The sequence below is a fragment of the Odocoileus virginianus genome, chromosome 27 (assembly GCF_023699985.2).
Source record: "Odocoileus virginianus isolate 20LAN1187 ecotype Illinois chromosome 27, Ovbor_1.2, whole genome shotgun sequence".
Classification (NCBI taxonomy): Eukaryota; Metazoa; Chordata; class Mammalia; order Artiodactyla; family Cervidae; genus Odocoileus; species Odocoileus virginianus.
The window spans coordinates 39087571-39109113 of record NC_069700.1 but is presented as its reverse complement, the minus strand read 5'-3'; the positions used below and the strand labels follow the sequence as shown (position 1 = coordinate 39109113).

General features: G+C 38.5%; 1 protein-coding gene across 2 annotated transcripts in view; it reads left to right on the top strand.

Moving 5' to 3' along the window:
* The window catches only part of COL21A1 (collagen type XXI alpha 1 chain), a 213249-nt gene that overhangs the window by 74210 nt on the left and 117496 nt on the right, over positions 1-21543 (top strand). Inside the window, exons 4-9 of one of the 2 annotated variants that reach the window (XM_070456701.1) lie at positions 9335-9503; positions 9944-10160; positions 13332-13505; positions 14558-14635; positions 16636-16644; positions 17139-17222. In XM_070456701.1, the coding sequence (XP_070312802.1) occupies positions 9335-9503; positions 9944-10160; positions 13332-13505; positions 14558-14635; positions 16636-16644; positions 17139-17222 (731 nt within the window). Of the gene's footprint in view, positions 1-9334; positions 9504-9943; positions 10161-13331; positions 13506-14557; positions 14636-16635; positions 16645-16803; positions 17223-21543 lie in introns of those variants that run through there. The other variant, XM_070456700.1, reaches the window with a different exon arrangement.

Sequence of the window (21543 nt, the reverse complement as noted above, 5' to 3'; positions counted from 1 at the left end):
CTAAATGCAGCTGTGTACGTTCAGTTCATTATTTCTAGCAGAGAAAGAAATAGAAAATATTCAGGATAATTTTCTTAGGAATGTTTAAAGTTTATATAAGTAGCTCACTCTCCCATTCTTTCTCTCCCTCTAAAATGTTATTTATATGATACACATTACTTAATGACATATTTTATTATTATAACATCCTTTTAAATGATTGTTGGCATGCCCATAGGACTAAAAATTGTACAATCACTTTGGAAAAGTCTTTGACATTATCTATTAGGGCAGAGCATACTGGTATCTTATTAAACAGCAGTTCTACTTCTAGATATTAATATTTAACTGTGAGAAATAAGTTCATATGCTCACCAAAAGACTATTCAAGAATGTTCATAGAAGCTTTATTTAAAGTAGCCCCAAACTGAAAACAACTCAAATGATTGCTCACAGGAAAAGGGGTAAGTACATCATAGTATAATTCATAGAGTAGGTCAAGGCATTTTACTGAATGTAGGTTGTATCTTAAAAAAAAGGTTAAAAATTTAAGTAAGCACAATGCAATGTATATTAAAGTAAAGTACTTGATAGTTCTTTCTATAAACCTGAGGCCATGTGAATATATATGATGGTCTAGCCTAATCTCTGGAGTCAGAACCAGATCTGAATTTGGTTCTTGATTTGGTCAATATCACCAAAAATTTGATGCTTTTGAACTGTGGTGTTGGAGAAGACTCTTGAGAGTCCCTTGGACTGCAAGGAGATCCAACCAGTCTATCCTAAAGGAATTCAGTCCTGAATATTCATAGGAAGGACTGATGCTGAAGCTGAAACTCCAATACTTTGGCCACCTCATGCGAAGAGTTGACCCATTGGGAAAGACCCTGATGCTTGGAGGGATTGGGGGCAGGAGGAGAAGGGGACGACAGAGGATGAGATGGCTGGATGGCATCACCGACTCAATGGGCATGAGTTTGAGTAAACTCCAGGAGTTGGTGGTGGACAGGGAGGCCTGGTGTGCTGCGATTCATGGGGTCGCAGAGAGTCGGACATGACTGAGCGACTGAACTGAACTGAACTGAACTGTTTCTAAATATGACATTAGGCTAATTGACTGACTCCAACTTTGGTAATAGAGGCCTTATTTTAATTTCATTTCATTCATTTTATCTTGTATTTGGATTAAATAATAATATCATTTATTATCTCATACAGTTTCTGTGGATCAGGAACATGGGCCAAGCTGGGCTGAGTGATCCTGACTCAGGTTCTCTTCAGGAATGCAGTCAGGATATCAGCTGGGGCGGCAGTCAGCTGAAGGCTTGACTGGGCTGGAGGTCTGCTTCTAAGGTGACTGACTCACTCACAAGGTTGGCGAGTCGGTGCTGTTGTTAGCAGGAGGTCTCAGTTCCTGGGCAGGTAAACATTTCCAAGAAGCTGTTTGAGCATCCCTGCAACATGATGACTGGCTTCCCCCAAAGTGAGTCATCCTAGAGAGCCAGGAGGATAGCAGTGTCTTTCCTGTTGGTCACAGAGGTCAGCCCTAATAGTGTGAGAGGAAAGAGACCACACTGTATGTGCATTACTATCAGCATGCTAGAGGTTAGAGCAACAGAGAGTCCTGTTAAGATGACTGGATGTCTGTTAAATAAACAATAGAGTCAGCATGTTAAAATGATGCATGACTGTAATATTTAACAAAAGTTCTTCTCATTTAAGTTAGAAATGAAAAAAAAGAAGGAGTAAGCAATGAGTTATAGGAATGGGATACAGACTGTTGTCTGGATTTGCATAAAGGTAAAATGCACTAACTTTCTCCATCTCTAGTATTCAGTCAGAGAAAGGAATAGCTTAACATTTCATCACATAATCAGTGCTTTTAAAATGAAAACTGACAAAACCAGATGAGTTATTTTTGTAATTACCCTTTATTTTCTAAGCCAAGGATGGATCTCCATTCCTTATATTTTTCTTATTGTTGAAAAGTAATACATTTTATGTTAGTGAGACTACTCACTGGTGAAAAAGATTTTTACTTTTCTGGGTTGTGCACAAGTTGTTCTTGAGGCTAATTGGAGTTTATTGGTTCCGTTGACTCACCACTGAAAGGAGTCTTATAAAAATCTATGCTTGCTATGTTTGGCAGACATCTTCCTCTGAGGAAGTACTGTTGACTTTAAATCAATTGATATTTCAAGACAGTGGGATTGCTTGCTGGTAAAAAGGATGAGATCATTTAATCTGTGATGAGAAAAGAAATTTTGTGAATCTGGGCTTTGGTAAATGGACTTCTGCTTAGATAATTTATTTAGGATTTGCTATTGCTATTTTATTGTATTTCCAATATGATGAGATGGAGTCTAAGTTATTACAGTCTTAGTACTAAATTGAAACTGAAACCATGGTGGATATGGCACCTTTTCTATGACTTGTACATTGCATGATAGTAAAGTTCCTGATGATATAATGATGTTCAGAATTATTAAATTGCCACTGAATGTCATTGAGAAATGTGTGTCAGTGACACCTATACTCACATTTGCCTTTCCATTAAGGCCAAGTTCAATTCAGGAAAGTTTAAAGGAGCTGGCTTGCATAGGTCTGAGCTGCACACAGGGGCATCACAGACAACTATATTTTACTGGACTATTGGATCTGGATCAGTCAAGTTGCTTTCAGTCTCTGACTGCAAATCTTCATATAAAATTCCCCAGTTATCAATAAAATATGTGACTTCTGCAGAGAGGTGGCTTGCAAACAATCTAACATGTAGAACTGTATTGAATAGGCACTTATAAACTAGGCGAGGTGAGATCTGGAAAAATGTGTTCCTTATTAATTAGTATGATAATCCCACATCTTGTTAATGTCTGGCTTCCCTGGTGGCTCAGTTCAGTTGCTCAGTCGTGTCTGACTCTTTGCAACCCCATGGACTGCAGCACACCAGGCTTCCCTGTCCATCACCAACTCCCGGAGCTTACTCAAACTCATGTTCATTGAGTCGGTGATGCCATCCATTCATCTCATCCTCTGTCGTCCCCTTCTGCTCCTGCCTTCAATCTTGCCCAGAATCAGGGTCTCAGGGTCTTTTCCAATGAGTCAGTTCTTTGCCTCAGGTGGCCAAAGTATTGGAGTTTCATCTTCAGCATCAGTCCTTCCAATGAATATTCAGGACTGATTTCCTTTAGGATGGACTGGTTGGATCTCCTTGCAGTCCAAGGAACTCTCAAGAGTCTTCTCCAACACCACAGTTCAAAAGCATCAATTCTTCAGTGCTCGGCTTTCTTTAGAGTCCAACTCTCACATCCATACATGACTACTGGAAAAACCATAGTTTTGACTAGACAGACCTTTGTCAGCAAAGTAATGTCTCTGCTTTTTAATATGCTGTCTAGGTTGGTCATAGCTCTTCTTCCAAGGAGCAAGCATCTTTTAATTTCATGACTGTAATCACCATCAGTGATTTTGGAGCTCCCCAAAATAAAGTCTGTCACTGTTTACCCATCTATTTGCAGTGAAGTGATGGGACCAGATGCCATAATCTTAGTTTTCTGAATGTTGAGTTTTAAGCCAACTTTTTCACTTCTATTTCACTTTCATCAAGAGGCTCTTTAATTCCTCTTTGCTTTCTACCATAGGGTGGTGTCATCTGCATATCTGAGGTTATTGATATTTCTCCTGGAAATATTGATTCTAGCTTGTACTTCATCCAGCCCAGCGTTTCTCATGATGTACTCTGCATATAAGTTAAATAAGCAGGGTGACAATATACAGCCTTGACGTACTCCTTTCCTGATCTGGAACCAGTCTGTTGTTCCATGGTCAGTTCTCACTGTTGCTTCCTGACCTGCATACAGATTTCTCAGGAGGCAGGTCAGGTGGTCTAGTATTCCTATCTCTTTAAGAATTTTCCACAGTTTGTTGTGATCCACACAGTCAAAGGCTTTGGCACAGTCAATAAAGCAAAAGTAGATGTTTCTTTGGAACTCTCTTGCTTTTTCGATGATCCAACAGATGTTGGCAATTTGATCTCTGGTTCCTTTGCCTTTTCTAAATCCAGCTTGAACATCTGCAATTTTTTGGTTCATGTACTGTTAAAGCCTGGCTTGCAGAATTTTTGAGCATTACTTTGCTAGCGTGTGAGATGAGTGCAATTGTGCGGTAGTTTGAGCATCCTTTGGCATTGCTTTTCTTTGAGATTGGAATGAAAACTGACCTTTTCCTGCCCTGTGGCTCAGCAGTAGAGAATATGTCTGCCAATGCAGGAGACGCTGGAGACACAGGTTTTATCCCTGGGTTGAGAAGATACCCTGAAGGAGGAAATGGCAACCCCTTCTGCTATTTTTGCCAGGAAAATCAAATGGACAGAAGAGTCTGGCAAGCTATAGTCCATGGGGTCACCAAAGTCAGACGAGCACACACAGAAAGGAGTAGCTGGACATATGTAATCATCCTGGTCAGACTCAAAAGATAAACAGGTTTTCTGTCCCTGACTATGGTAGGATTTTAAATAGAACATGTTTTTATGACCCTGATAAGACTGAATTACTTTTATTACTTAGCTCTTAGATTTAACAGAAAGCAATTATTACTGCACCCTAGTGTTTAAAATAAGTTGGAGTGATTCATGCTTGTTCTAGAAAGCATTCCTTTCCTGAATACTCTCTGTACATATTGGGATAAAATTACAACTGTTTAGTTTCCTGCACTTGAGAACTTAGATCTTGAGTTCTTTTTCTTTTTTTGTCCTTGCTCCTAAATGTACTTCTTCAAACTAACTTGCTTTATCTAGATTGTTCTACTTACCTGTTGTGGGTATTATCCTCTGACTGACTCTGTTAGCATTTGATTTTCTTGGTCCTTAAAATAACTTCCAAGTTCCAATTTTTATTTCCAATTTCCAATGGAAATTGGTTGCATGCTTTAACATACATCTTTTTAGGACTCTATAGAGAAGTTAGGTTTTTACCTTTATTTCCCTGGAAGGTTTTGGTTGGCAATCAAAGTAGCTTTTTATGTATGGAAACTTTCTTTTACCTGTTTCCCATAACTGCTGCTAAGTCACTTCAGTCGTGTCCGACTCTGTGACCCCATAGACGGCAGCCCACCAGGCTCCCCTGTCCCTGGGATTCTCCAGGCAAGAACACTGGAGTGGGTTGCCATTTCCTTCTCCAATGATGAAAGTGAAAAATGAAAGTGAAGTCGCTCAGTCGTTTCCGACTCTTAGCGACCCCATGGACTGCAGCCTATCAGGCTCCTCCGTCCATGGGATTTTCCAGGCAAGAGTACTGGAGTGGGGTGCCACTGCCTTCTCTTCATTGAAGCTGCTGCTGCTAAGTCTCTTCAGTCGTGTCCAACTCTGTGCGACCCCATAGACGGCAGCCCACCAGGCTCCTCCGTCCCTGGGATTCTCCAGGCAAGAGTACTGGAGTGGGTTGCCAGTTCCTTCTCCATTCCCATAGCTAGGTGTATGCAAATATGCAAACTGCATTTGAGCATTTTAGCTACATTTCACTTTTTAGTTCCTGTGTATAAGGATATTTTATTGTTCTTGTAGGCGAGCAAATAGGGAAGAAAGATTATTCCTTCAAGAAAATATGAGGGTACCAGGGGCTGAGAAGAGAGAAACATGAGGAGTTATTGTCCAATGGGTACAAAGCTTCTATTTCTGAAAATTGAAGCTTTTCTGCTTTTGTGGAGTTTTTCCTTGTTTTCTTTTCTGGTTCCCTGGAATAGTGGCGGTAGATATACAACATTTGAATGTACTTAATGGTAGTGAATTTACACTTAAAAATAGTCAAAAGGATAAATTTTATGTTTACTTTACAATTAAAAAATTGAAAGCTGATAGAAAAATAAAATGTAAATATTTAAATACATTTTCCCTAATGAGGGGGTTTCAAGTGGTAAACAATCTGCCTGCAATGCAGGAGACATAGTAGACACGGGTTAGAGCCCTGGGTTGGGAAGATCCCCTGGAGGAGGGCATGGCCAGCCCACTCCAGTGTCCTTGCTGGAAAATCCCACAGACAGAGGAGCCTGGCGGGCTTCAGTCGGTGTGGTTGCAAAGAGCTGGACATGACTGAGCATGCATGATCACTAATGAGATGTGCTGGATGTTAATGAAACCATGGCTATAGTGTGATTATTAATATACATTTTTGATTTCATGCACTGTGCCACACTGTTTCCTATACAATCCTGGGCATTATTAATAGAATACAGTGCAAAAGATTTGATTATAGAAAAAGGATGAACACAGTACTTGCTTTCTTCCCCACACTTGCATGCTATTTTGAAGTTATGAAGCATTTCCACATACATCATCAGACAAGCCCTGTGAAGGAGAGCATTATTCTCACTTCACAGATGAGGGGCCAGAGACTCGTGAGAGGTTAAGAGCGAGGCTTTGGTCTAAACCTCAGATTCTGATCTTCAGTTGGAGCTCTTTGTCTAATATCTTATAACTTCTCTTTGGTAAAACAAATCAAAAGAGCAATTCAAATCTGACTATTCTTATGATATAATGTTTAACACATTTTCTTTTCAAATAAGCTTCTTTCTTTTGCAATTTTAAATCAAATGCATTTGAAATGAGGCTTCATGTTGTTCTGTATTACCCTGCCCCCTGCCAGGAACAAATCTTGCATCATAATGACAGGAAGAATTTAATTTATTGATTTACGATTTCAGTTATGTAATACAGCATTAGTACCACATTTATTCCCTGCTTCTTGTGTTTTCATGTGAAGGAGCTTCAGCTAGATTAGCTCTTCTTTTAATAAGTTGTCTTGATTTTACATTAAAATGAGTTTTTAAATGATAAGAAATCTCAGTTTTAAGTAGAGGTGAAAAGACAAATTAATTCAGTAATGTAGTAAAAGAATAATATTTGTCAGAACATGGATTATTTCAAAATGTAAAGATGGTTTAATAGTGAAGTCTAATTTGTCACTTCTCTGCTCAAAGTTCACTTGAGTTGGCTCTTTTCTAGGTATAGGCAAAGTTTTTTTGGGAGTTCTCATTCAAATCAAAAGCAATGCCGCAATGAGTGTCAAGGTCGACCTTTCTCCACCTTCTTTCACTCCTTACCACTAGTGAGAAAATGCGTCTTCAGATAAGGGCATCTGAGAAAAGTAGATGGTCATGTTGGCAAAGTGCCTTTAGCTTTTTGTTTTTGGATGGATAGGCGTGTGAAGCTGGAACTCCCTTTTCTCTTTGGGTCCTGTGTGAGCTTAGGGGCAAGTCCTGTTCCTCGGATGGTTGGGGAATGAATCAGACCTGCTGGGCTGCCAGGCGGGGTGGTTAATTACAGCTCACTGTCTCATCAGATGCTCTGGATCACACCCCTAACCAGCATCTTCTGCTTGCACAGTTTCTATATCTTCTCATTAGCTAAGCTTCCTAGAGGAAGAAGAATGTGATTGATTAGGTCCTTCAAAACTCAGCAACCTGTGATCTGAGAGGAAAATACCCCTCCCTTCCCAGGGATACATCTAATTCTATTTATATCAAAACTTAATTTTATTTGCAGTATTAGTGATACAAATGTCCATCAGCAAGCATATAGATAATTGTGATATATCCATACAATGGACACTAATCAGCCTTCAAAAAGAATGAACTACTGAAACAATAGCCAGAGTGGATCTAGAATAATCATGCTGCATGAAAGAAGCCAGACAAGAAAGAGGACAAACAATACGCTTCCATTTCTGTAGAACTGTATGAAATTCAAACTTACCTGTAGTGACAGGAGACAGTGGTGCCTGGGAATGCGGATGGGATTGGGACAGGAGTGGTGATCAGAGCAGACTGCAAGGAACATAAGGAAGCTTTTGGGCCAGATGCACATGTTTATTGCTTCGTCAGTGGAGATAGTTTCACAGGTATATACATGTGTCAAAACTAATCAGATTGTAAACTTTATGTTTGGTTTATTGCATACTTTATGTTTGGTTTATTGTATCTCAATTTAGCTCAGTAAAGCTATTTAAATAACAAAACCCCAGAACTTCCCTGGGTGTCTAGTAGTTAAGACACCAAGCTTCCACTCCGCAGAGCGTAAGTTTGATCCCTGGTCAGGAACTAAGACCCCCCATGATGCGCTCTGTGGCCAAAACAAATAAACAGATAACTGCAGCCAAAGAAAGCAAAAAAAGAATAAGAAACAAACAAGCAGGCTAAACAACTCAGCATCCTCAGACCTGAAGATGCAAATATCCGTATCTTCTCAGGAATACATCTAGTTTTATTTATAACAAAACTTTAATTAGTTTCAGCGTTCTGTGGTACAAGTTATGACAGTATTATTGACCTAATAAAATCCATCTCATTACTTTTTATTGTAGGATAAATATGATGCTGTTCCCTCTCTTTAATGTTTTTCAGGAGAATGATTATCTTAAAGCACATTTTGTGGAGTTTCTTCTTTTTATATTCTGTTGGCTGCTCTATAAAATGTAAGCAGTCAGGCTCAGTGTGTATATTATAGGATGGCCTTGGAAGAATCTGAAAATATTGCAACATTCCTACACTATAACAGCTTAATAGCATTTCAACTGTACAGAATTTTCCACATAATTTGAGACACTAGTTTCCCAGATAGTTGAAAAGCACATCACATTTTTATAATTTATATAGATGACTGTATAATACAAACCTTAATGACTCTTCTTATGGAAAAAGTCTTTGTTCATTTATGAATGTGATTAATAGAATATATAATCCGATTAATCATAGATGAGATAATAGGCCCATTTGAAGAATTTCCATGAACAGAAAAGACCGGCAGTTAAGTTTTTTCCAGAGTGAGACAACCAATGGCATTTAAACTGTAAGATTATAAACTGCTAGAACTGGAAAGAATATGAGGAACAACACACATGTTTTTTCTTACCTCTCACATGCTGGGAAAGCAAGAAAGCAGTCAGAGTTCATCTCCCGGATCCAAGAAGTTCAAGAGCGTTATCCAAGGGTGTGTGGCTACCGGACGGTCCTGGATGAGAAGCAGAAGTCCTGCTCCAGCCCTCCACCGCAGCCCAGGTGTTAAGTGGCCTCACAGTCAAACAGTGACATGTAGACTTCAGCACAGTGTTGCCCTTAAAACAGTTCATGAACAGATATTTGTCTTATATTTCATCCTCTTTTAGGGAGAAGGAAGATAAGACTCCATCGTCAAGTAACAAAAACACTCTGAAAACAAAAGAAAAATGTTTTCTCAGAAATACATTTATGTATGTTTGTGTGCATATAGAGATTTTATAATTCTATGTTCTTTATTCCTCCCTTAATTTTCTTTGTTGTTGAAGTAACCCATGATTAATCAACTTTTACGCCCTTTCCTTCATAGAATCTGTCTGTCCAACAAGAATTCCAGTGGCAGCACGTGATGAGAAGGGGTTTGATATTCTTTTAGGCTTGGGTATAAAGAAAAAGGCTAAGAAGAGAATTCAGCTTTCACCAACAAAGATTAAAGGATATGAAATAACATCCAAAGTTGATTTATCAGAATTCACAAGGTAAATGTTATATGTAGTTTTCTATTTTATTTTATTATTTTCATGTGTGTTTGTCACTCAGTTGTGTCCAATTCTTTGTGACCCTGTGAACTGTAGCCCACCAGGCTCCTCTGTCCATGGTATTCTTCAGGCAAGAGTACTGGAGTGGGTTGCCATTTCCTCCTCCAGAGGATCTTCCCCACCCAGGGATCGAACCCCGGTCTACCTTACTTCAGGCAGATTCTTTACGGTCTGAATCACCGGGGAAGCGTAATTGCTTTACAATGGGCTAGTTTCTGCTGTATAATAAAGTGAATCAGCTATATGTATACAGACATACCCTCCCTTTTGAACCTCTCTCCCATCCCCCCACAATGTTATATGTTGATACAGTTTTTTCTTGATAAATCTGTAGACATTTTGAGAATTCTTTAAGCTCATACACATTCTTCTTTTTCCAGCAATGTTTTCCCAGAAGGTCTTCCTCCATCATACGTATTTGTCTCCACTCAGAGATTTAAGGTCAAGAAAATATGGGATTTGTGGAGAATTTTAACCATTGATGGAAGGCCACAAATAGCAGTTACCTTAAATGGAGTGGATAAAACATTATTATTTACAACAACCAGCAACATTAATGGCTCACAAGTGGTCACCTTTGCTGACCCTCGAGTTAAGGTAAAGATGCCTGGGTGTGATTGTGGTATTCATGGGGAATTACCGTTAAGTTGGTGTGTTTTGGGAGAGGAGGGCCATAATTTAAGATGACTGAAAAGATACTGATTTCGTAATGTAATTTCGCCTACTGAACAGAAGCAGCAAAGGAAGAAACTTAGCATTTTTTAATTATTGGAGTATAGTTGATTTACAGTGGGTGTTAATTTCTGGTGTATAGCAGAATGATTTATTTATACATATATGTTATCCTTTTTCATATTCTTGTCCATTATGGTTTCTCACAGGATGTTGAATATAATGCTCTCTGCTCTATACTGGGAAGGACCTTGTCGCTTATCCATTGCATAAGTATCAGTCTGCATCTGCTAACCCCAGCCTCACACTCCATCCCACCCGCCCTTCCTGCCAGCCACAGTTCTGTCCTCTGTGTCTGTGAGTCTGTTTCTCTTTCTTAGATCAGTTTTTGTGTCCTATTTTAGATTCCAGATATCAGGGGTATCACACTGTGTCTGTCTTTCTCTTTCTGGCTTGCTTCAGTTAGTGTGATAATCTAACCCATGTTGCTGCAAATGACATTACTTCATTCTCTTTATGGCTGAGTAGCATTCCATTATATATACATATATATAAAACATATATATACATATATAACATCTTCTTTGTGCATTCATCTGTTGATGGGCATTTTAAGTTGTTTCCATGTCTCTATGAACATAGGGATGCATGCATCTTTTTGAAGTATAGTTTTGTTTGAAGTATAGTATATTGTCTGGATATATAACCAGGAGTGGACCATATTGGCAACTCCATTTTGGTGAAAATCTGTCTTAATTCATGTGAGATTGTGGGATGGGGAAAATCATATTTTTCAGTGCTTGCTTCTAAGTGCCAGGAATATTTACTTATAATAACCACCCAAGGAAGAAGCTATTGCTCTCATTTTACAGGAAAAAAAAAATGTTCAGGGATATTAAGTTCTCCCTCTAACTAGCATGGCTAGTATATTGTGACATCAGGAATTCAATTTTGGTCTAGTCAGTTTCAAAGTCCATGTTGGTCTGCTTTATACTGCCATGTCCTACAGGATATTGAGGTAAAGTCACATTTGTCAGAACATTAAATACAGGTAGATAATGATATAGAATTTGCATTTATTAGGGGGACAGTTTATATCCCCTGAAGGAACATACATTTAATAAAATACATAAACTAAAAGTGTATTTTCCAAGGCACATGTGTTCAGAATACAGATATCATGATAAAAACAATTACACTTTGATGATTATGATAACAGTCTAATAGTATGTTATATAATTTAGGAAATATACAAGGCTGTACATGGAACTATGCATTTTTGCAATTTCTTCATTTGGTGAGAAGAATAAATTTAAAACGTTGTCTGCTGTTTTCATTAAAGTCAACGTGCTGGTTTCTATAAGAAGTGGCAAATGAATATGGCATGTTTCTCACCTAAATGAACTTATTTATAATGTGATATCCAGTGCTTCTGGTATCTCATAGAAGTGCAAAATGTTACTGCAGTGTGGAAGAAAAAGTGGATTCCAATACAAAATGTGGGCAAGTCTTCATACATGAGTTGGTTTCTGGAATGGGCTTTGAAGGATGTATAGGATTTTCTGAGATTTATCCCTGTTTATTTTTATTTTTTTTTTTTTCCATTTATTTTTATTAGTTGGAGGCTAATTACTTTACAATATTGTAGTGGTTTTTGTCATACACTGACATGAATCAGCCATGGAGTTACATGTATTCCCCATCCCAATCCCCTCTCCCACCTCCCTCTCCACCCGATTCCTCTGGGTCTTCCCAGTGCACCAGGCCCGAGCACTTGTCTCATGCATCCAGCCTGGGCTGGTGATCTGTTTCACCCTAGATAATGTACATGTTTTGATGCTGTTCTCTCAAAACATCCCACCCTTGCCTTCTCCCACAGAGTCCAAAAGTCTGTTCTGTACATCTGTGTCTCTTTTTCTGTTTTGCATATAGGGTTGTTACCATCTTTCTAAATTCCATATATATGCATTAGTATACTGTATTGGTCTATTGAGATGGATGAAACTGGAGCCCATTATACAGGATGTATAGGATTTTGATGGAAAGAGAGGACACGGGAATCAGTGGTTCATTACTAAGGAGTCACGTGTAGTAAAGTGCAGGGTTTTTATGTAGAGAATAGAATGTGGTGCCCCTTGTGTTTCGAGTATAAGATACTCACACACAGACAAAGCTAGCCAGGTATAAGTTCAAACTTGTGTCTTGTATGTGGACGTGGGCCTGGGAACTGTACACGCGGTTTTGCATTTCGTTCAGTCAATGATGGAATTCCATCAGAAAGTCTCGGTCACTGTCCTGTCAGGATCTAAGCAGCTCTCTCCTCTGCTCCTTCCCCTTCATAAAGAATACCTTTGACTCCTTCCTGGAACTGGGCTTGGTCCAAGGAATACAGAAATTATGAAGATGGGGACATGAGATTAATTCTGGTAGAGAATTCTAGGTTGGCTTGGAGAGGGAAGGGACAGAGATTGAGATGTGTTTAAAAATTATTCAAACAAAAAAAAATTATTCAAACAAAGCAAGATACCTGTGAGCCTAAATTATGACAGAGAAGGGCAGTGCAGAAGTGAATCTGAGTTCTGCTTAAACACATCCTTGCTGGAATTTTGCGTCTATTTGTTATGGCAACTGAGGTAAGGAGGAGGAGGTAAGGGTGCTTGCTGTGGTTTAAAAATGGGGGATATTATTAATATCATTTCATGGAAATCAGGAGAGGAAGAAGGTTTGGTGGAGACTGTCAAAGTGGACGGACTAGTTACATGATCCACGGTTGCTATGAAGTACGTAGGATGAGGGGATGAAAGAAGCCACTTGAACTGGGACATGAGGAACTTTTCTGTGACCTTGAGGGAGTTGTTTACACAGACACTTTGGTCCAGCTTCTTGGGAATGAGCGATGGAAACTCATGTAGGGATTAATAAAGTGACTGGTGGGTATTGGCCTTTGGGACCCAGCTTGGGTCAGGGTGAGTTAGAATATGATACAACCAATCTGCGTGGTATGGATTTATGGTTGATGACTAAAGAATAGAGACAAAGAAGATACAAGATTGCTAGGAATTCTCTTTATGAACCTCCTGTATTCCCTTCCTATAGACATTATTTGATGAAGGCTGGCATCAAATTCGTCTCTTAGTAACAGAACAAGATGTAACTCTGTTTATTGATGATCAACAAATTGAAATCAAGCCGTTACATCCAGTGTTAGGGATCTTCATCAGTGGGCAAACCCAAATTGGAAAATACTCTGGGAAAGAAGAAACTGTTCAGGTGAGTAAAAATGATTTGCTGTTTTCATCCTATAAAATGGAGCTTTGGTGATAGTATTTATCACATTTAATTATATTTAATTTAATTCCTTTAAGGGACTTAATCAAAAAGTGGTCGTATGTTTGTGTATGTATGAAAATGAAAAATCAGACTTAATATAATAATTCTTAGAAATATGTTCTCCTGAGTACATGGTAGAATTCTATGCTATTATGAAACATTAATTTCATATTTCCCAGGAGAAGCATAGATTATATCATGAATTTGGAAAAGAGAATGTGATTAAAGTTGTGAGTGGCGGTTATAAAAATTTCTTTACAGCTGTGAGGATAAAATTAGATTAATGTGTGTCAGGATTTTCATAAGCAAAACTGTGACTGTTCTGGTATTCTTTTAAGCTAGCATATCTATTATGGGTTGAGAGGTGTATATTTCAAGCCATGTCTTGAAAAATCCTTTATTTGAAAAGGTATGTTTTTCTCACTCTGTTTCTATCAAGAGAAGATGGTGTCATATTCAGATGTATGATTATGGTCTCTATGTACTAATGCCAAATTGTAGTAAATATTTAAATAGTAAGAGGTGTTGGGTTTACTCATCACACAGCTCTCTGTGCCAACAACTAAATCTTGGAAACCAAAGATGGTTTCTTGAGCCTACTCTGTGCAATCAGGGATGTGGAGAGATGCAGGCTGAACACGGAAAGCCTGGGAAAACTTTCTGGTGGTCCAGGAAACGCTTTCTAGAGGAGCTCTTAATACAAGGATACTACATAAGTACCACTGGGTTTCCCAAGGAAACCAGAGATTTGTGTTTGGTGCTAGCAAAGTTTTCCTTGGAAGTTACATTGCATCATGTCTTTATACTGTATGTCAAGAATTCAAATTTTGTGTTTTTATTATTTATTGTATTTTATTGTTATCAAATATAAGTGCTTTGATCTGTGTCACATTATTGCTAACTACAGTGACTGCTTCTGTATATCTGAGTTGCTTTTTATAAGGCAGTTTGTTTGGGCCTCAACTTTAACTTGACTGGTTTTGTGTTTCCAGTTTGATGTCCAAAAGCTACGAATCTACTGTGACCCAGAGCAGAACAATCGGGAGACAGCGTGTGAAATTCCTGGATTTGTGAGTAGGATGGATTATTTTATCCACCAGGTGTTACTTTAGAACTTTCAAAGCAATAAATAGAATGCAGATAGCATGTGAGCTTGAATTTAACTTACAGAGTTAATCTGTTTCTTCATTTTCAGTGCAAATAAAATGATACTGATTAAAACATATTTTGAGGTTCATAATTGAAATACTGTTACTATGTATTAATGTAGAAGTGTAAATGGAAGAGCACAGCGAACATTTTTTCATCATCTTGGGGGTCATTGTTCCACTTCTTGAGTGAAGCAGGATTGGACCTGCTCTAGAAAAACATAGAATTCATTGTCTGAATGTCCAGTGAGTAAAACACGTTTCTAAACTTCATTGATTCTGATGTGGCATGATTCTGAAGAGTAGAAAATGATTCATTTTCCTGTTCATTAGCATGTTTTTTCAAACCATAATGAATATAAAGTTTTCTTCTTATTGTTGTTAGTCAGGTAAGATTTTCTTATATTTCTAGGATATAAGCAACTTTCTATCTATTTAGAGATTTTAATGCATTAGGAAGAAAAAGATTATAAACTAAAATGTTAGAGTCTGATCATACGCATGTGTGAAACTAATTTTTCTCTGGGGGAAAAATGGTATATTGTTGGTAATGCAGAAATGGTAGAATATAAAACTTTTTGACAATGTGAATTCTCAGTGACATTTGAGCCCTACATGGTTCTTCTCCTTGTTATAGTCTTGTCATCATCTTCTTTTTCCCTATTAAACTGAGTAACTTATGGATCCACATCTTCTGAAAAATTGAAAGCACAGAGCAGTGAATTTAAGGGCTCTATAATAAAAATCAACAATGGAAACTTCTAGAAATGATTCCTTCTGCGTTTTCTACTTTAATTTTTTAAACACTATAACTTTTATATATACTTATAACGGGATATAAATTTCTTTCATTTAAACACTATAATGTTTATTTTAGATACTTATAACTTAGAATATAAATCTCTCCTAAAAGCATTAAGCAGTTATTATATTTTGAGAGTCTGTTGTACATACTTGATTTATTGCGTTTCTCCACTGACTTTGGCCATGGCCACTCTACCCGCCCCCGCTTTCCATAATACAAGCATAGCTTGAGACTGTAGATTCTGAGTTCTCATATCCACCTTCTGTGTTTTAATGCCTTCTTCCTCTCATGTGTGACTTCTTCAGGTTTGTTTATACCCTTTTTCACCTTTATTCCCATCTTCTCATTTTCTGATTGAATCTGTTATTGTTTGGAAAGACTACTAGCATATTTAAAATTGTGCATTATTCAGTAAGAAATAGATTGTTTAGCCAGAAGCTTTCCTAAAGTAAATTGCATAAATTGAATGTATGTAGTTTGTGACTTGCTTAGATGTGTTTTGTCTTTTTCTTGGGTTCTCAAGTGATTTCCCCAGGGTGCATGCATGTGTGCTAAGTCGCTCCAGTTGTGTCTGACTCTTCGCATTCCTGTGGACTGTAGCCCGCTAGGCTCCTCTGTCCAGGGGATTCTCCAGGCAAGAATCCTGGAGTGGGTTGCCCTGCCCTCCTCCAGGGGATCTCTCTGACCCGGAGACTGAACCCGAGTCTTTTATGTCTCCCTGGAGAATTCTGTGGACAGAAGAGCCTGGTGGATGACAGTCCATGGAGTTGCAAAGAATAGGACACAACTGAATGACTTTCATTTCACTAAGTGATTTCCAGAAAGTTCAAGAGAGCATAAAACCCCACCTTGAGGTATTTTTATTCCTGCATAACTGTTTTACCAAGCACACTCTCATCATTGCTAATTTCCTTCCTTCATCCTGTTATAAATGTAAGAGTAACAAAATATATAGGTAATTTTTTAGGATAGCTGCTATCAAATGTTTTAGCTCTTGCTGGTTTTGATACTTCATTTATCTCTACTCTGGACAAAGAAATATCTGTAAATTAGAAAGATAATTTAGAAATTTAATTCAAAGCATGTCCTAAAAACATGTTTGTTGTTTTTCTTTCAGAATGGTGAGGTAGGCCTGGATACTATTATTCTCCTTATGGTAATGTTTGCATGGTGGGACTGTTTAGCTTCTTCCATCAATTGTAAGTATATTAGAGAAATAGAGTCCATTTCTATGTGGTTTGAGTGTATCTGGTATTCATAGCTTGTTTGTGTGATGCTGAATTTCTTATTGGATTGGGAAGTAAATGTAAGTTGTAATGCAACTTACCGTCTTCACTGTTTCACACACACACTGACACACGCGTGTGCACACATGTGTGCATCTTGCCGTGTGGTGTGTGTACACGTGTGTGCATCTTGCCGTGTGGTGTGTGTACACGTGTGTGCGCATCTTGCCGTGTGGTGTGTGTACACGTGTGTGCGCATCTTGCCGTGTGGTGTGTGTACACGTGTGTGCATCTTGCCGTGTGGTGTGTGTACACGTGTGTGCGCATCTTGCCGTGTGGTGTGTGTACACGTGTGTGTGCATCTTGCCGTGTGGTGTGTCTCCTTCTCTTTTAGTGCCTGAACGGTCCCAGTGATGTGGGTTCAACGGCAGCTCCCTGCATCTGCCCTCCAGGGAAACCAGGACTACAAGGGCCCAAAGTGAGTAACACCTAACTTGCTTTTTTTGTTAAAACAGACAAACTAAAGCTGAGCAAGCACAAAATTCCTAATCACCATTGAGCCTGTTGTGAATATTCTGCCTAATATCTTAGAAGAGTTTAAATGGTGAGTTTTAGTGATTTTTTAAAAAAAGTGTATCCTAATCTGTAATTGCCTTTGAACCTTAAATTGATACCACAGTAAAGTGGGGGAGAATATTTTGTTTGCTTTCTTGTCCATTTGTGTTTTTTCCCCTTAATGCCGCTACTGTATCCCAAGAATGATACTCCAGGTAAAAAATGAAGAATGATATGTTCTAAATTCTTAAATGTCTAAATGCTTAATCTGTCAAGATGATTTTCAGATAGAAAAATGAAATAAAAACTTAAAACTTACTTTGAGTGTTGTGTTTGATGTCCAGGTCTAAAAAGAGAGTCAAAGGTGTGTATATGTACTCATTTATATTTTTACTTATCATGCAATAATTATTTTTAGAAAGTATATTCTTTTAGTCATTTTCATACATGCATATCTCCCAGTTGCATTTACATATTTATTTGCACATGTATCTGCATGTATATTATTTGTGTGCATATGTATTTTTTTGTATATTTGTATAAACACATATTCATTTGTGTACACATTTGTATATGATTGGAAGTATGATGTGCATACTATTTTATAACTAGTTACCTTTTACATAATATTCTGAATCTGTTTCTATCTATTAAATATGAATGACTGAATTTTTAAGTAAGTTGACACTGACTGTGGCATCACTTAGACATAGCCTAGGACACTGAGATGTTAAGTGGCTTGTCCTCTATAGATGAACCTTGTTTGTGCTGCTGTGCTGTGCCTAGTCGCTTAGTTGTGTCCCATTCTTTGCGATAGCATGGACTGTAGCCCGCCAGGCTCCTTTGTCCATGGGATTCTCCACGCAATAATACTGGAGTGGGTATCCTATCCCTTCTCCAGGGGATCTTCCCGACCCAGGAATCGAACTGGGGTCTCCTGCATTGCAGGCAAATTCTTTACTAACTGAGCTACCAAGGAAAACCAAATCTTGTTTACTTAATATCATTTAAAAATGTCATCTAGATTAAAAATGTCTAACTTGAAAGAAGTATGACTTCTTAGCTTGAGAGAATGTTCTGAGTATTGATCATTTATTACCTGGAGTGACCATAATAAATTTTGCTAAATATGAATTATAATATTCATTTAGATGAAATTTTCTGATAAATTTAAATCATCACAACTACAAAATTTCAGATTTTAGATTGGTGATCTGGGAGAATTGAATTCTTGTCTTTTGTGCATGTTTCCCCATCCATTTTCAGGTGATAGTTTATGACCCACTTCAAACCTAACTTGAAATTAGGAAAGAAACACAATTTAAGAAATAAAAGGATAAATTCAAAGTAAACCTGTTTGGCTTGAAATTTGACTTCAGTCCTTCATATTCTATTATTGTGAAAAATTTTCAGGTTGCATTTAGGAAGATTAATTCAAGTGTTCTTCTGCTAAAGTAGCCATGTTATTTAGGATGCTTTGACACAAAGGAAAAATACCTGCACTATGCTTCTCAAACAATTTACCTTGCAAGGCAGCATGGTGTGACCTACCTACCAGCAGACTATCTTTTGAAATATGTTTATACAACTTTACTTAACTTGGAATATTTTACATTGAAGTGATTTGATCTGCAAGAGATACCATGTGGAAATCAGAGTTCCATGACATTGACCTCTCTAAGCCCAGAGGAACTTCCACCTGCTCAGGTTGCCCCCAGGGCCTCTAAGGGGCTGTCCATTCTGGGGGCAGGCATCCAGGGCCTCCTGATGTATCCTGATCTTCATTAGTGGTCCATTAGGTATCTTGAAGTGATACCAATTTTTATGCATGTATGTTCCTACAGCAAACTTTTAGCACGCCCTTTGTCTTATCTGTTAAGGCCTCTGATTTTCAGTATTTTCAAGTTTCATGTGTTCCTCATTTTCATTCTCTCTTCTTAGTCATCATCTCACCCCTTTGCCACCTACTACTTTAAGTGAAATTGCAGTTTTCCACTGATCTTCAAGTTGGCGTGCTTTCTTAATCTGCTTTCCATTTTCTTCAGAAACACTGGCAGGAGGCCAGGAACACACACACACTCTTCCATCCTTTCAGGGCTCTTTCCCCTGGAGGTTGTTCCTTACTCACATCAGGGACCTGTATGTGAAAAACAGGATCCATGGCAATACCCTGAGGTTTTCTTCCTTTGGAGAACTTCTGGCCTGGAAAATTGATAGGTTTTTAATTAGTGCACCAGAATCAGAACTAAAACAGATGAAGCGATTTTACTATACATCCAGCTGAGATGTATTGGTCGTTTTTGGTAGATGTTGTCTGGAACGTTTTACAGATTTCCATCAGGCAGACTTACTTGTGCAGGAGAATCTAGTCTTCCCAGTAGCGAGAAATTGGGTTCTGGGAGCTGAGAGTTAAGTCATGAAACTGAAAGAGGAGAAATGCACGTGTGGATGGGTGAGTAAGTGCTGATTCTAAGATAAAGTCGGTCATCTGCTTCAAGTTTTCTGAACTTCCAACAGATATGACAACACTTTTGTAAAACCAGGTTAACTTAACTGAGATAGCCCATACTTTGGCTTCCCTGGTAGCTCAGCTAGTAAAGAATCTTCCTGCAATGGAGGAGACCCTGGTTTGATTCCTGGTTCAGGAAGATTCTCTAGAGAAGGATAGGCTATTCACTCCAGTATTCTTGGACTTCCCTGGTGGCTCAGCTGGTAAAGAATCTGCCTGCAATGTGGGAGACCTGGGTTCCATCCCTGGGGTGGGAGTATCCCCTTGAGGAGGACATGGCAAACCACTCCAGTATTCTTGCCTGGAGAATCCCCACGGACAGAGGAGCCTGGTGGGCTACAGTCCATCGGGTCGCAAGGAGTTGGACACAACTGAGCGACGAGGCACAGCACGTTCCATACTTGGCGTCTTCAATAAGCATAGAGAAATATATCTGTTGTGGGGCTGTGAGTCCCTGAATGAGGCTGGCTTATTCATTCTGTGTCCCTACTGTCAAAGGGAGTGACCAAATTAATGACACTCTGGGAATGATTTTTGTATGGACGCATTTCACAGTGAAGGTTATAACGTTCAGTTCTCCTTTGGAATTTCAGTGTCTAGAGTAGTGCTTAATAGTAATAATTTTTGTTTAATGAATTATAAAATGATTGAAAAAGTAAGATTCACCTATCCCCCAATTAACCCATGTGGAATGCCTTTGTTCTATATGAAAGATCCAGGCAATCTCTAGTTTAAAAATTAATCCCTTCCAAAAGACCTGTCCATGCAATGGCATCTTCTTCCTCCACTTTGTGGCTAAAGGGACATTTGTGGGGACAAACTCCCCACATTTGATCTAATCTTCATAATCTGCCTGCCAGTGCAGGAGATGCAAGAGAAGTGGATTCAATTCCTGGGTCGGGAAGACATCCTAGAGAAGGAAATGGCAACCCACTCCAGGATTCTTGCCTGGAAAATTCCACGGACAGGGAAGCCTCGTGGGCTCCAGTCTGTGGGTTCTCAAAGAGGCAGACACAACTGAGCACACACACACACAGAGTGAAAAGGTGGAAAAAAAGCAATTTTTTTTTCAACTTTTTCTTAAGGAAGAAGCAATTTCTTAATAACTGATTTTCTCTGAAATACCATTCTTTCTACACGTTTATTGATGCCCTTTGTTTCAACCCTGATGATTCTACTGAGTAGGGATTCCTTTGGGTTATCAAAGTAACCTCGGGCTAAAACACAAAAGCCATTGGAAAATTTTAGGAACCACTGGGCGTTCACATATTTATGCTAATTTCCCCAAATTAAGTGGATTCCTTCTAGATGAAGAGAATTAGCATTTGAGTTTCGAGGGAGAGAAGAGGTTGGTTTTGGTGAAAAGCAAAGGAATTGGTCTTAGGTCAGATACTTCTGTGGAGGCCAATGGGTAGTCTCAAGGCACAGGGGTTTTGAGAAGAAAGCTTTAAAACACTGGATTCAGGCCTAGGAGACCTTTGTTTTGGATGAATAACTTAAAATAATTAGCTTACTTTTGCAAGCGCAATTGTTTCTCACTTTGTTCATATTTGCACACTTGCAAGGCCGTGTGCAGGGATGTTTCAACTTAGTCCATGATGTTCCCATTCCTGGAAGAAACTCAGAAATTCTGTGGCACAAAATCAATTCATCATAAGTAAGAATTGCTTTTCAGCTGAATACTTATTTTTTGAAATTGCACATGTTTCAACTAAAGTAGAAGAAAGTAGATTGA